Source organism: Ochotona princeps, chromosome 7 (genome assembly GCF_030435755.1).
Source record: "Ochotona princeps isolate mOchPri1 chromosome 7, mOchPri1.hap1, whole genome shotgun sequence".
NCBI classification, from domain to species: domain Eukaryota; kingdom Metazoa; phylum Chordata; class Mammalia; order Lagomorpha; family Ochotonidae; genus Ochotona; species Ochotona princeps.
In genome coordinates, this window is record NC_080838.1 from 34,548,570 (window position 1) to 34,565,213 (window position 16,644).

A 16,644-nucleotide genomic window follows, 5' to 3' on the forward strand; every position below is an offset into this window, starting at 1 on the left:
ACGTTAGTATGTCAGCCTGGCTCTTGATATATTAATGACAGTCTGATAAATACAGAAATATCTTTTTTCTGTGACAAAAAATGGCTCTCAGAACAATTTCATAGTTCGATTTGCATGTGATTCTTTTGTTGCAGTATTCCTCTAAAGATATTAATAAATTGAACCAGTGGGTAGGAAGTTATGGAGCAGTAAGACTTGAGAAATATGAAAATACATTACTTGATCTGCAGTAGATATACATATTTGAGATGCCCTTCTCATAATCAGTAAATTACAAGGTTATTTCAAAGTGCTCCTGGAAATTGGAATTTAAATTATGAGTTCATTTTGGTACAAGAACAATTTAGAAATATATGTATAGTTTTTACATAATATACATTTTTCTTGTATCATGCAAAAATAACCATTTATTATACTTTTCCATCAAAACTTTTAAGTATCCTTGTATGTGTTGGTCATATTTAGAAATATTTGTAATACAACATATGCTTATAAGGTCTTGGGCTAGAATGTGCAACTGTAGGTACATCTGTGGCATAAATTTAATAAAATTTATCTACTAGGTCATTTAATTCATCTTGATTTATCTGTATTAAGCCATAATTGAAGCTATGTAATCTAACTGTATACATTACATTGGAAGGCTGTTTCTTTCACTCTAAAGAAAGGCAAGCAAGTTTTAGCTGCTCTAATACAGACAATAAACACTACTCTTAAATTTACTGTTTCTTCCTTCCTTCTTTTCTTTCTTTTCTTTCTCTTTCTTTTCCTTCCTTCCTTCCTTCCTTCCTTCCTTCCTTCCTTCCTTCCTTCCTTCCTTCCTTCCTTCCTTCCTTTCTTCCTTCCTTCCTTCCTTCCTTCCTTCCTGCTATTTTACTTGAAACTCAGTTACAAAGAGACAGAGACAGGGAAAGACAGATATCTCGCACCTACTGCTTCACTCCCAAATCCCTACAATGCCAGAACTGAGCTGATCCAAAATCAGCAACCATGAGCTTCTTCTGGGTCTCTTAAATGGTTGTAGGGGCCCAAGGCTTTATCCCATCTTCTGGTGCTCTCCCAGGTAATCAACAGGGAGCTGTATTAGAAGCGGAGCGGCAGGGACATGAACTGGCATCCATATGGGATGCTGGAACTTGCAGGTGGAGGATTAGCTTGATGTGTCACCACACCAGACCCTACCAGCTCTTTTTTTTTTTTTTTGGTAAGATTTATATATTTTTATATGAAAGGCAGATTCTCACCAGGACAGAGGGTGAGACACAGAGAGAGAGGTCTTTTATCTGCTGGAATATTTCCTGAATGACCACAATAGCTGGAGCTGAGCTGATCCAAAGCCAGGAGCCGGGAGCTTATCCCTGTTCCCCTCCAAGTGGGTGTCATAGGTGCCAGAGGCCAAGGCCTTTAACCATGCTCTGTTGCTTTCCCAGGTGATAAGCAGAAAGTTACATTGGAAATGGAGCAGCTGGGACATGAACCAGTGCTTACATGTGTAGGATTAGCTCGCTACACCCGCTATTGTTCTTTTTGAAAATTCAGTGGGATAATATGCAAGTGAATAAAGGGCTTGTACGCAATAAAATCTATTATTTTTAAAATAACTAAAATTCTGTTTTTACTGTTTCTACTATTTTAATTTTAAATGTTCCTATACCCTACATTTCACCAGTCCTCAAAACCCACAGGTTATTCTTAGAAAATGGTTAAATATATAGAAAATTTTAAATTGTATTCCATTGCATATCATATTTAATTAACTTTTGGTAATTGATGTTTAAGAACTGAGCTGCTAGAATGAAAACTATGTAATAGTGATCATAGGTAATGGTGCCCATTGACAGTTCATTTCGAATTATTTTTCTGTTTGACTTCTCTTAGGTATTTGGATTTGCTCAAGGACCCAAACTTCATTCGATCTCAGGATGTGTTTACAGTCATCCGCTATATCTCCTATAATAGCTATGGGAAGAGTATGGCCTGGAATTGGATACAACTCAACTGGGACTATCTGGTTAGCAGGTGAGATGACCAGATACTGCCCTGTTTTCCTTTGTTTGATAACCTCTACGAGTTCCTTCTTTTATCTCTTTCTCTGATATCCATACAATATTGAAATGACATAATATTAGAGGTAAGGGACCATGCTATTTCCCCTTCAGGAATGAAATGCAGTAGTTACGTTTAAGTACAGTCTATTTTCTGGAAGTGTTTGTTTTCAGCTAACCTGTAGGATTCTGAAGTCTGGATAAATTACTGACTGGCACTGATTGTATGCTAGTACCATACATAATGCTAAGTGCAAGATAGTCCTCAGTATCTGGTGAAATCTAAATGAGAATTCTTGGGTCTGAGTTCAAAGTAGAGCCCTAAATCTTACTGAAGTAAGTGAATAATACTTTTATTTTCCCTGTCCTGATAATTAAACTTCCAAGAATTTCTAGTAGTTCTTAAAAGGGAGCCATGTTTTACAGACAGCAGCAATTTTTAGGTGGATAAATAGCAAGGACAAGAGATAAAAATCAATAAACAGACATTTTTTATTTCTTCAGTTCCATGTGAAGAACTGCTGCTCTTCTTGATTCGGATCTTTGGAATTTGGTGTCCAATCTCCATTAAAACGGAATTTCCTTAACATAGTATACAGTAGAATGTAGTGTATGGACATGTAAACATTGATGAGAAGATTGTTACCATCTGAAGCCCCTCATCAGGGCACCACCCCCACCACCTCCTCCCATTCTTTCTGTCAGTCTAGTGGCCCTCCTTGATTAGGGCTGCCTTACAAGAAACCGCAACAGCAACTTCTGTTTTCTCTTTTTTACCCTACAATTCACCAGAGTGCTACAGTGTCTATAAATGCATTTCTTTTTAAAACCCAGGTCATATCTCTAACTCTCTACATATTCCACCTGGCTTTTGTCTATTTGTGTTCACTTTTTCCCTTGTCTATGCTAGTGCTGTCTGGTCCTCTACGGTATTCAGTGGGTGTGTTTCTCTCTCTCTCTCTCTCTCTCTCTCTCTCTCTCTCTCTCTCTCTCTCTGTGTGTGTGTGTGTGTGAATTACTCATTTCTGTTGATAATTATTTTAATGAAATGCTGGCTTCAGAATGAATGCATCTGCAAAACATGTTGAAAGATGAGTGCCTAATGATATACACTGTGTGTTTTAATAAAAAATATTTTTTCCTTTTAGGAGATACCAGGTATATGCCACAATAAATGTATATGGAGGAAGCACAATGCTTTTTAGAAAAAGATCTTATTTTAATTTTTGTTTAATATGTAGCATATTCAATGTGATTTTTAGATTCAAATCTAAGAAAACACAATGACATTCCACTACTCTCTCCCATTCCCTTTCCTCCCTTTCTCTGTTTCTTCTGAGATGATATATTTTAGTTTTACACTCCAGTAAAAAGATTTACCACTTCACTGAATAAGAAGTCTAACAAGCAATCTGTGATTATTTTACGATTACTGTAAATGGGTGAGACAGCCATTTTCTATTCAATTATAGTCATTGCCTATATTCCCACTCATCTAAGGTCTTTTGCATTTAGTTATTAAATTTCAAATTGGTGGTGTATTAAGCCTTGTACGATTGTGTAAATCCAAAATGTGTTATCTTAAAAGTTCAAAAAAAAAGTGAGAGGAAGAACAGATGGGCAAGATAAGAAAGAGAGGGTAATGAAAGGAGCAGTGGAATGTCATTGTGTTCCTATAATTGTACCTACAAAGCACATTGGATCTGTCGCATTCTAATTAAAAATCAAAATTAAGACAACGAAGTTGGTAATCCAGGAGCCATGTGTGCACAGTATTTTGGTACTTGTTTCACCTGGGTCAGTATGAAAGGTTCCATTCAAGATCCATGAGCAGTGCGCATCTGCAACTCGTGTGTAGATTGAGGCTTTGTAAATTAAAGGATGCTTGTGCAAATAAAATTATTTGGTAGGGTCAGAGAGGCCATAAAAAAAAAAAAAGAATTTTAACAAGTAAAAAGCAAAAGAGACCTTAGCTTAGTGGGAACACAGACAACAGTTACAAATAATAATTAAATAGAAAAATTAGCATTTCACTCATATGCTTTAAATTATAAATTATAAATTATAAATCATTAAAACTGCAATAGTATCGCATTCTTTTTTTTTTTTTTTTCAAAGATTTATTTTTATTTTTATTACAAAGTCAGATATACTGAGAGGAGGAGAGATAGAGAGGAAGTGGAGCTGCCGGGATTAGAACCAGCGGCCATATGGGATCAAGGCGAGGACCTTAGCCACCAGGCCACGCTGCCTAGCCCTAGTATCGCATTCTTAATCACTGGTTCAACAAAGGTATAAAACAAAGTTTTACAAAACTGCATTGCAGCAATATGGATACACAGAATACACACAAACATTCTTCCTTTTTTCTTTTCTTTTTTTTTTGTTTGTTTTTTTAAAAGTTTAATTCCCACGAGTAAGGAGGAAAATGTGTTATTTGTCTTTTTGGGTGTAGCTTATTTTATTCAATACAATATTCTTTAGTTGTGTCCATTTTGCTACAAATGATAAAATTTCGTATCTTTTTATGGCTGAATTCTGTTCTGTCATGTGTAAAGACCACATTTTCTTTGTGATGGCCACCTCCATCAATCCCAAATTTTGGCTATCATGAATAGTGCTGTTATAAACATGGTGTACAGTTATCTCTTAAATTCATTGTGTTTAAGTCTTTTTGTTATCTACCCCACAATGGGATTACTGCATCATATGACAAGTCTATTTCTAGTTTTCGGAGAAATCTCGAAACTGTTTTCCACAATTGCTGCACTAATTTACATTTCCACCAATAATGTGTGTTTCTTTTCTTTACATCCTTACTGGTATTTGTTATTGTCTGTATTTTGGATTTTAACTGTTCTAACAGAGTGAGGTGAGAAACCATTGTGATTTTTATTTCCTAGTGGTGTTGAGCAATTTCTAAAAAGATTTATTCATGTTTATTGGAAAGACAAATCAGATTTACAGAGAGAAGGAGAGACAGAGAAAAAGAGTTTGCATCTGCTGGTTCATTCCCCAAATGGCCATGGAACTGAGTCAATCCAAAGCCAACAGCCAAGAGTTTCTTCTGGGTCTCACATGTGGGTGCAGAGTCCCAAGGTACTGAGCCATCATCTACTGCTTTCCCAGGCCACAAACAGAACTGGATGGAAAGTGCCCACATGGGATTCTGGAGCTTGCCATTGAGCCGTAAGGCCAGACCCAACTATTTTTGCATATATTCATTGCCCATTTGAATTCTTTTGAGAGTTGTATATCAAAGTCCTTTGCCCATTTCTCAACTTGGTTGACTGGTTTTTTGTTGTTAAGCTTTTTAACTTGTAGATATATAAATAATATTATCCTTTGTCAGGCAATGCTTATTTTTAAATTATTGTGAAAAGGAAAGTAACAGTATTCTTTATTTCATAATAAAATAGCCATTTCCTTATTATTTATTAAGTAGTATACTTCTTAGGCCTATTTGAATAGTTCTGAAGTGATTTATTACAAATAATGCATTTCTCATTTTAAAAAATGTGTTATTCCATTAAGAAATTAAAAAGTAGAAAAAAATGGATGTCATTTTGCCATAAAGGTAATAAATATCCAGCCTTTAAAAATGTATTAGACTTATTTAACTGAGTTTTTTCAATAAGAATAAATTGATAAACTGTTTCCAGAATGAGTCTGAAAACCCTTGCCAAGGTTGTCTAATGTTTATCCATTGTCTAATGATCTAATTTTCATATGTTACTAATTCAAGTGGTCCCAAACATAAAATTATATAATAACCACATGTCTAGCACAAAAAACAAATATTAATTGTGTTGGTAGGAATAAATAGAGTTTTCTCATGAAAATTGGATAAGACAAATGAAACAGAAATGAGCTAGCCTCATCCAAATATTTCCAGTCTTGCACATTTTTCCAAATTTTAGGATGAGTAGTCTTCCGTTCCATTTCTGGAAAATTTATTGCCACTCTAAAATAAATAAGCTAGCATTTAATGAAGCTTTGTTCCTGTCCTTTTTATGACAGCTGGTGAGCACAGGCATTAATGTACTTGCTAGCTTGAGACTTGAGCACAAGTTCCCAAAGTCATTTTGGAAATTATTCTTTGCTTTTGTTTCTTTCAGTATAGATGAAACTATGTGGTTGAATGGACCCATTAATCAATAGTTTGCTGTGATAGTCTTATTTTGATTATGATTAGAGATAAAAATAAGTGCAAGAACTGAAGTCACTTAAATGCCACTTAATAAAATAATTTAATAAGCAACTAATTCTAAACATTATGTGTAACAAAATCCTTTCTTTTGGGTAACATAACATACAAAGTCCAAGAAGATTTTATATAATTTTCAAACTAAAATACAACTAAATCAATATTTTAGTTTTAAAAATAATCGATGTGGTAAATACACAATGTTATTTCTCTGTCTTTTGCATTTTAACATTTGTTTATTTGAGAATCAGGCAAACAGAGCTTTCATGTGCTGAATTGCTCCCCAAAGGCCTGCAACAGCTTAGGCTGGTTTAGGGCTGAAACTAGAAGTCTGGAACTCAATGCAGGGCTTCCACATGAATAGTGGAAACCCAATGACATGATCCATCATTGCAGACTCTCAAGGAGCTGGGCGTGGAAAGCAGAGACTCTGACATCAGATGCAGGGCTTGTGCCCATGTTTTCCCTGCTAGGCTGAAGGTCTTTCCCACTCTATTTCTCTGCACCTGATAAAGCTACTAGCATCCAGGGACGAGCATATTTTGTTCTCACATTTTTAATAGGAGTGTAGGGGGTTGCAATTTTCATGCAGTGTATTCCCTGGTAGTTCTAAATGTATTTCTATAGTTTCAGTCTTTGTGAGAACAAAGCAGACGAGTGTTACAGAAATACTAGCCCACTGAAAAAATTATCTTACTTATAATTAGTGGCTTTTCTTTGAAGCTGTGTTAGAGCAACTTAGTTTAATTTCCTTTTAAAAAGATGTATTCATTTTACTTTAAATTCAGAGTTACAGCAAGAGAAAGGGAGAGACGGAGATCTTTCATTCACTGATTCAATTCACCAATTGGCGTTACAACCAGAACTGGGTGGCCCATAGCTGGGAGACGGGGCTCCCTCGGGCTTTCCCAGGTGGGTGCAGGGTCCCAGGGCCTTGCGCCATCCTCCGCTGCTTTCCCAGGCTATTTGAAAGTAGCTGGATCAGAAGTGGGGCAGCTGGGATGCACCAATTGTGACCATATTGGCTGCTAGCACTACAGGTAGAGGCTTAGCCTGCCACAGTGCCAGCCTCAGTGTAATTTCCTTTTTTAAATGACAGCATTATTATTTCTCAGAAAACAAAATGGAAGTAAAAACAACAATATGAAAATTACCTGACAACACAAACTTTATTAGTAGAATTACAGGGTTATTTTAAGATTTGCCTTTTGTTCTAAAACCTTTATAAGTTGCTGCATGGTTTCAAGAAAGAAAGTGAAATCATTGGTTTTACTTCAAAAACGAGGTTCTCAGGGGATAAAGTGAAGGATAGACTTGTATGGAAGCCTGGGGTGGATTTGGGAAATGCAGTTAGCTGTTGTTATAGTCCCAGTAAGAGAGATGGCTTGGACTGCTAATTCAATGCTGAACATGAAGAGGTAAGCACGACGGTAAAAACAAATGACATGGGGTAGGAGCAAGGCAGGTGTGTGTTTATACTGGTAAGCTAAAAGATACAGGAGTCATTATGTACTTTTTGCTGTCAAGTAGAAGCAAGAGCCTCTTGGGAGGGAGGGAGAAGGCTAAGAGTCAGAATGTCTGTCAGAAGGGAGTGAAAACATGTGAAAACAGGAAATTCAAAGAGTAAAAGAGGGGCTGAAAGGATGGCACAGTGGGTTAAGCCACCACATGCAACATGGCATTCCAGCCCACTTAGGTGCTAGTTTGAGACCTAACTACTCCACTTCTGCTACAGCTGCTTCTTGATGCTCCTGGGCAAAAAAGCAGCAAACGGCCCAAGTGCTTGAGCCCCTGCCGCCCACATGGTAGACCCAAATGGAGTTTTAGGCTTCTAATTTCATCCTGGCAAAGCCATGATTTTGGGGAAAACTGTTTCTCATTCTTTTTCAAAGGAAAAAAAGCAAATGTATTAATTATGTCAATTAATCGAACAAATTTAATTAATTTAAAAAGAGGTCATAGGGTCTAGTTCATGGATCATTATGGCTGATCATTAGGACATTTTATCTTTTTTCTCACTGCTTTGTTCATTCCTTTGTTCATTTCACATCAGAATGTTTCTCCCACTTTCCAATTTGTAATGCTTTTTATATAATATACATGTTTGTTCAATATCATGTGAGAAGACTTCAAAAAGTCTGTGAAAAATGGGCCCAGTGTGGTAGCCTAGCAACTAAAGTCCTCACCTTGCATGCACTGAGATCCCTGCTCCCATCCAGCGCCCTGCTTGTGGCCTGGGAAAAACGTTGAGGATGGCCCAAAGCCTTGGGACCCTGCCCCTGCGTGCAGACCCAAAGGATGCTCCTGGTTCCTGGCTTCAGATCAGCTCAGCTGTTGCGGCCATTGCGACCTCTTGGAGAGTGAATTATTGCATGGAAGATCCTTTTGTGTCTTTCCTCTAGGATATCTGACTTTCCAATAAAAATAAAATAAATCTTTTTTTTTTTTTTAAAGTCTGTGAAAAGTGAAATTAGAAGATAATTTTACTTGGATGCAAAAATGCTCAAACGCATATATAAACTTTTAAAAGATTTATTCTTTTTGTTTGCTTCTTATTTGAGAGGCAAATTTGCAGAGAGAGAAGGAGAGACAGTGAGAGATCTTTCATCTGCTGGTTCACTTTCCCGGATGACCCCTCTGGCAGTGTAGGGTCAGGCCAAGCCACTGGCCGGGAGCTTTATCCTGGTCTCCCACAGGGATGGCAGGGCCCAGACACTTAGGTTATCTTTCACTGCTTTCCCAGGACATAACTGAAGACCTGGAATGGAGGTGGGCTGGCTGGACACAAGCTGTGTCCACATGTGCCACAATGCTGACCCTACCTTTGGTATTGTTCATGGCAGGTTTCCTTTTCAGTATGAAGCTGTATGACACTAACATTGTGGGGTAGTAGATTAAGCTGCAGTCTGCAATGCTGGGATCCTGTATGGGTTCAAGTCTTGACTGCTCCACTTCAGATCCAGCTCCTTGCTAATGTCCTGGGAATGCAACATAGGATGACTCATGTGCTTGAGCACTTGTCACTCATGTGAGAGACCCAGAAGAGCCTCCTGGCTCCTGGCTTTGAAGCTATCTGGGGAGTGAACCAATGGATGAGAAACCTTTCTGTCTTTCCTCTGTGCAATGTTGTTCCTCCACTTCTGATCCAACATCCTTCTAATACATCTGGAAAAGCAGCAGACATAGCTCCAAGTGCTTGGGCCCCTGCCTCTCTTGTGGGAGATGCTAACAGAGTTTGGGAATCCTAGCTTTGGCCTGGCCTAGTCCCAATGTTATGGTCATTGGGGAATGAACCAATATAAGATGTATATGTGTGTGTGTGTGTATGTGTCCCCACTCTGTGGCTCTGCACTTCAAATAAATAAGTCTTAAAAAAAGGAAAAGAAAAAGAACTGCAGACTGTCTTGAGAATTTAAATGGAATTAGTTTAACTGTGTGTGCATTTTCTGTTTTTAGTTACTCTGAAAATTAACCTTGAAACACATGCATATTCATGAAACAAGTATCTGTATCTAAAAAAATTAAAAATGAGGCTCTAGGCACTTACATTCCCTTTTGCTCCTCTCAATTTCTCTTCAGATTCACAATCAATGACAGATACCTTGGCAGGATCGTCACCATAGCAGAGCCGTTCAACACTGAGCTGCGACTCTGGGAGGTATGCAGAGGCCTTTACACTTGTCTATGCAGAAACACGGTTGAGCTTTCTCTCAAACAGAAACAGGATATCCTCCATTCACATCACAGGCGACAATAATAAAGGAGTAATTACTGTATCTAATAAAGTAGATACCTCTTTTTTCTGGACTGAAAAAATAAATTTAGTTGATCATGAGGCAAAGCTTAAAAGTTAAAGTGTAGAGACTGTTCAGTTCATCAAAGCTCCAACATGTGTGTTTCCCTTTCCCAGAATACGTAGTTCTGGAATAAGCTAGTCAAGGCTGTAGTCCATTCAGAATGAGTTGTTTGAGAATTTCAAAAGTAGTTTCAAATCTCTCAATTTCCCAGAAGGGAAAATCTGCATTAATATTGGATACAGTGTGAAGTTTCTGGACCTAAGTGTTGGGATACTGGGAGTTTATGATCCTATATGTTAAAAACAAAACCATTTCTTAAGCAAATAAGGATATTGTTGGAGTGAAAGAATGGTCAAACCATTGCCACCCTGCCACTTTTTCCAGGGAACAGCTCAGGGGAGGTTACAGAAAGTAAGGAAAGCAGCAGGAACAGAAACGGGGATGCTGGCCTCTGGCACTCTGCCTTGCTTCCCAATGCACGCTAGCCTCTTGGAGCTGGATGTTGCCAGGAAAACAAAAGCAAGGACACTGGTGCTGCTCTGAAAAGTGGACTCTGTCTGAATGCTGTGCCAGGAGTGACTCCATGGGAGTACACAAATACTGCCTTTCTAGATGAAAAGATAAGAATGCCAGCTTATACGTGAATTTGTTGAGGAATAATTGGATTTGGAGTGACTTTCTTGATTATTTCCTATTCTTTTCTAGATGGAGAGTTTTTTTGCAAAATACCCTGAAGCAGGAGCAGGAGAAACACCAAGGCAGCAAGTGCTGGAAACAGTGAAAAACAATATTGAGTGGGTCAGACTCAATAGAGACACCATCGAACAGTGGTTTTCTGAGGTCTCTACGGATGAATAATGTGTTCAAATGCATATCTTACTTGTGTGAATCTGCTGACTCTCTTGTCAAGCTTTTGATGACCTAATGGGAAGGCAATATGGAGGAAGCCTTATATGCAGACACTGCTTTCCTAAGTACTGTATTTATGTGTCTTGCAAAGCTTTCAAATTATCCCTCTTTTTTAAGAAGGAAGATATTAATGGAGTATTAATATACTCAGGGATTTTTTTCCTAAGTGTACTTCACGGGAAACTCTTTGCAAACTGATGAGAATTTAATAGTCATTTTAATGTCTTTAAAATATTCTTTATATCTTAAATCTGTGAAAGAAGAACAATTTGGTCTTAGCTTCGCATTTCTAGTACCAAAGAAACACCACTTAATCTTCTTGTTTGATTGGTTTTTTAAAGCTTAAATACCAGTACTTGAGGGACCAATATTACCATCTTAATCTTTATTTTATCATTCAGAATTACACGGGCCTAATATCATTTTATTCACATATGTCTTACTACTTTAAATCCTACCAAAGTAAGCTGGGCTTAAATTTAACTTGATTGTATGAATTAGCTGAAGAAATGGCTGACTGTTGCCTTTACTCTGCTAAAACCAACAGAGGAACTTCTCTTTCTTCTTCTTTTTTTAATAAATCTAAATGATTATCTTTTAAAAATACTGTTACCCAGTGTCACTTTACTCTTGAATAAAAATGACTGTGGTGCTCTTCAAATAACTTTGCATGTTGCAAATATGATGGCAGAACCTGAGCTTTTTCATGCTTGGTCCTCTGTCATTTGCTTATTCCTTAGAAAGCTCCTCTGAATACACTCTGAAATCAGAAGGAACATGGTGCTTAACTTGGCTCTGTGGATTTTGGAGAGGAAGGGCAAACTGTTCAGGAAAGAAAGTGGGTTGCTACAGAAAGCTAAATGGGATTAAAACAGCTTAGATCTCACCTAGCAAACTAAGTGTGAAAGTAGAGGAACTGGTGGATTCTTCCAGCGTGACTCTGCATATGTGAGGCTGTCCTCACAGGTGTATTTCATACATAAACCTTTAGGTCCTCATCCATACAGAAGAGCACAAATTATAAGCATGGTGTGATTAAAAAAAAAAATCACTTCTGTAGAAGTTTCTGGTAAGAATATGTTTCATATAGGGCTTGATGCCTGACTCATCTATAATGTGACTCAAAAAATGTAGAAAAGATGGCAAATTGCTGTGTTTCAGTCTATCTTTGCTAGAAAGACAGTCTGTATTTGAAGTTATTACAATAGAGACAATTTAGATTTAACTTGATGCGAATCAAAGCACCTGGGAATAATTGATGTCCTAGCTTAAATCTCATTTATGCAATGATGCATCCTAGCCATGTGTTCTGAAACTGTAAAACTGTCCTACTACTGTTTCTTAGTTGTCACTTTTGTAGTCTATACACCTAACCTAGCAATTCAAATGTAGGGTGGGGGCGGGGAAGAGGAACAGAGACAAAAAAAAAAAAAAAAAAAGAAGAACTTTCCAAACATTCAAAAGCATATTACTTTATTACTTTCAGTTACTTCAGAAACACAAGCATGTTGACATCATGAATCATTAAGAAAAACCCACTTCCCTCCTGGGGTTTAACTTCCTAACTTTTGACCACAATCAGAAACAGCCTATGAAGGCAATGAGTTACTTCAAGTGGACAAATAAAAAAGTGGGGTGATTTGTCCTTATGGTTCCTGAAATCAATTTTTTTCAAGAAAAACATTTTTAAGAGGGATGTTAGTAAATAAAAGAGATTCCAGGTTGCTCATAAGTCACTTTGCCTCATCCCATTCCGTTTTGAATTCTGTTAACTCCATTTTAAGCTGAAACTTGAGAGCCAATTGTGGGGTTCATTTTACCCCATGTGAAAAATTCTGAATGGTCTCCATCATCAGTCCACTTTATATCAGGGTCTTCTCCAACAACTTATGGTTTTTAAAATATCAATATCCACAAGGTGGGTATATACAATTGCCACAGTATTCACAGGGAAACAAATTTAATACTGTATATTGTTTGCAAAATTAAACCATAGTAAAATCACCAGATTTTAAAGAATTCACTTGAGGATATACTCAACAAGGTCATGTAGCAAGAAGCAGGGCTGCTGTTATTGTGTCCCCCTAGGCAACCTAGTGCTGTGTTCCAGGTCATTGCTATGCACTCACTAAATATAAACTGGGAGTTTAAATCATAGCCCAGAAATGGAAAACCATTCAGGAAGGTTTGAGAAGAAAAGATGAGATGTACAGACAGGTGAAAGGCAATAGTGTTCTTTACTTATCCTTCAGGTTTGTGAAGTGGTATTCCGAGAACAGATAAATCCAGGTTCAGACAAAAATCTAAGCAATAATTCATAAAGAAGATTGGGAATGAAGAGCGAGTAGAAGAGAAATGATTAGAATTGTCAGGAAAGATTTCCAACAATTTTAATGGCTTAAAAACAATCATAATGATGGTAAATGATCAGCAGGGGCCCATGCTGTGGCATAGTGGGTAAAGCTGCTGCCTAGCACCAGTGTTGCATATGAGTATTGGTTTGAGTCCTGGCTGTTCTACTTTGGATCCAGCTCCCTGCTCATGTGCCTGGGAAAGCAGCAGAGCATGGCCCAAGTACTTGGCCCCCTGCTCCCACGTAGAAGGAGCAGATAAAGCTCTCAGTTCCTGACTTCAACCTGGTCTTGCTCTGGCCAAAGAGGCCCCATGAAGTATATAACATTATTATTCATATTTTATGGACAGAATAAATTGGTGAGTAAGTTACAAACCTTGTCCAAGGCATTAAAGTAGTATCTGACACCAGTCAGGAGTTGAACATGAGCAGTTTGTCACCCAGAGCCTGTGTCCATATTTTACGCTAGAGTAGTAACAGAAGCTTTATTTGAGTTCGAATTTCTGCTTCTTGGTAGTTAAGTGTTTTATTCTCTCCATTACTCAGCTTTCCTGTCTACGAAGTGGGGAGAAAAGGAACAACTGCCGTAGTGGTTGTTGCTTGGATTAAATGCAGAAATACCTGGTGAGAATGAATGTATGGGAATAAAAATCACTCAGTAAACATTAGCTGCTCTTATTAATACGAAATCTCTCAATGGTTGGTTAAGATACTCATTTGAAGAATAAGGTCAACCTAGACCCAGAGCTAATTAATCTTTTTTCAGTGTAAGACTTTGTACTGTATTTTTGTTATTATTTTCTGTGCTACAGTTGTATAGGCATAATGATTCTTCCACCTTCTACTTTTCCTCCCTCCCCATGCTTCCCCTCAACCATTTTCCCCCATATTAGGAACAGCAGTATAAGTCCTTCAGCAATAGCAATATTGCTATTTAAGTACATCTTGGAATTGTAACTGCAAGCAGTGGTAGAAAATCTAGTATCAAATTGTCAAAAAAATAATTAAAGTAACAAAAGGCAATGTGTTCAACTTTACTGTTCCCAGTTACCGCTTCTCCCTAGAAGATTCTACTATCCTCCCCATTGATGCCCAGCATAAGTATGCGACTTGCTTTGGCTGTGACATATGAGAGAAAATAATGCGTGTCTATTTTAGGCAGAAATATCTAGAGCCAAGATCGGGTGTGCCAAGCTCTCTGTTTTGCTTCTGCTACTAGATCCAGCAATGTTCCAGAGGGAGGCTGTTCTCCTGGCCTGAATTCCAGGGTGAAACCAGCAGGGTGTAGAATTTAGCCAGTGCGTAGTACTCATGTATTGTGAATGAAAAGCACACCTTTGTAATTGTCAACTATCGAGAATTTGTGATCATTTATTACTGTGGTGAAATCCAGCCTCGCCTTGCTGATGCAGACACCAAAGAAGTTACTGGGGTGTTTTGCCATAGTTGTTCATTCCTCCTTTCCCTCTGTTGAAGAGGTTAGCAAACTTTTCTAGCAGTCTGTTTTTGCAGTGCCTGCAAGCTCCAGCTAATTTTTTACACTTTTACATGGATGGTGGGGGGAAAAAAAACAAAAACAAAGAATGAGTAATCATTCATGACATGAAAATAATGTGACATTCAAATGTCAGCATCCTTGAGGTTTCCTTGGATCACAGCCACATGGACTCATGTACTGCCTATGGCTTTCCTGCAAGCACAGCAGGGAGAGTAACTACAGTAAACACAGGAGTTTTGTAAGCTTGGGAAGCTCCTCTGTCAGGACACATTTCCTAGAGGTGAGTACAAGAACCATGCTAGGGAGCAGCCTGGACCAAGCCAAGTAACGGTACCCACCGGCAAACATTTGGCTCAGGTTGGGGGCAAACTAGGCTGGGCCAGTTCATATCACCTGCTGGTGAATCTGAGCACAAGAATGGAGTGTGGGTCAGGCTGCAATTCCAGCCAGTTTGCATAAGTGCCAGGACTGAAGACCTGATGGGCTATAGCCCCCACCAGCATGAACTGGAATTGGGGGTGGGCCAGACCCACTCAGGCTATAGCACTCAAATGGCAAAAGCAGGCCATGTTAGACTGGGCCATAGTGTTCAACCAGCACACATGAGACTCAGGGGCAGAGGGGGTGAACCTGGCAAGGGAACTGAGTGGGGCTACCTGCTGGACCGCCATTCTCACTGGAGGAGCATGAGAGCTGGGATGGAGGTAGACTAGGCTGGGCAGGGCTGCAACACCTGTTGACCTCATGTGAGCTGGATCAGGGGAAAGCCAGGCTGGGTTGACTGTTCCTACTGGTGCATACACAAATTGGAGTGAATGTGGGTTAGTTGGGCTTTGCTGCAACCTCAGCTAGCAGATGCTGGCACAGGGTGAAAACTCTGTCAAGTTAAACTGTGGAACCACCTGGAAAGTGCAGGTTCAGGAGTGGGAGTGGGCCTATCAGGGAAACAGTAGGCACCTCCCTCTTGGGTTGCCACCCTGACTGGCAAGCATAAGAACCAGGACTGAGGCAGGCATGGATAGAGAGTGGCACCTGCCGGCAGGTGTGTGGGTGGGATAGCGGTGCTGGTTGGGTTGAATTAGTCTTCAGTGCTTATTGACATGTTAGAGTTAAATAATGTGGGACAAACTGGACCAGTGTGTTGTACATACTGGCAAGCACACGAACCAAGACAGGGGGCAGGCTTAGGGGTTATTGTGAGTTGCTCTTACTAGGCTACAGCTCCTACTGGTTTGCATAAGGGCCAAGTGTGTGGTGGACAGGATCGCGCTGGACTCCAACACTCATTGGGTTGCTTAAAAGACACGACTGGAGGCAGAACTGACCCAGCAATTGTAACCATCAGCATGTGCATACGCTAATTAGTGTAACAGACTGTGCCAGACCCTGTATTGGTAAGCACCAACAAGAATCAGGACTTGGAACACCTCAGATGGAGTTATCGTGGGGTTTCCCCCAACTGAATTGCTGGACTCAGAACCCCAACCGTGAAGAGAAGTGAAGTTTCCATGATCTGACCATGGAGTGCATGTGTCAGAGCTGGGCCTCCTCGGTGGCTTAGATGGAGCAGTGGACAGCATATCCAGGTGCACATGGAGGATATGGCAGTATACTGAAACCTACAGAGGACACCTGGTACCACAACAGAAGACAGAGGACAGAACAACTACCCCCAGCCAAGTGCTGGCAATGAATATCAGGGCAAACGGAGACTCTAAGATAGACTGACAACCAATGGATTCTGGAAAGATTTCATCATGCTTGGAGTGGTGAGATCAGCAGTAATTTAGAACTGTCGAACTATTAGAACCTCTTGAGCAGGACCCTTGGAGCTC

The 16,644-nt window shown here is 39.2% G+C and overlaps 1 protein-coding gene across 1 annotated transcript in view; it reads left to right on the plus strand.

Moving 5' to 3' along the window:
• ENPEP (glutamyl aminopeptidase) overlaps positions 1-11,602 on the plus strand; it is a 76,193-nt gene extending 64,591 nt beyond the window's left edge. The window contains exons 18-20 of the mRNA XM_036495117.2: positions 1,879-2,019; positions 9,832-9,910; positions 10,755-11,602. Of these exons, the coding sequence (XP_036351010.2) occupies positions 1,879-2,019; positions 9,832-9,910; positions 10,755-10,907 (373 nt within the window). The 3' untranslated portion in view covers positions 10,908-11,602. The remainder of the gene's footprint in view (positions 1-1,878; positions 2,020-9,831; positions 9,911-10,754) is intronic.
• The last annotated feature ends 5,042 nt before the right edge of the window (positions 11,603-16,644 follow it).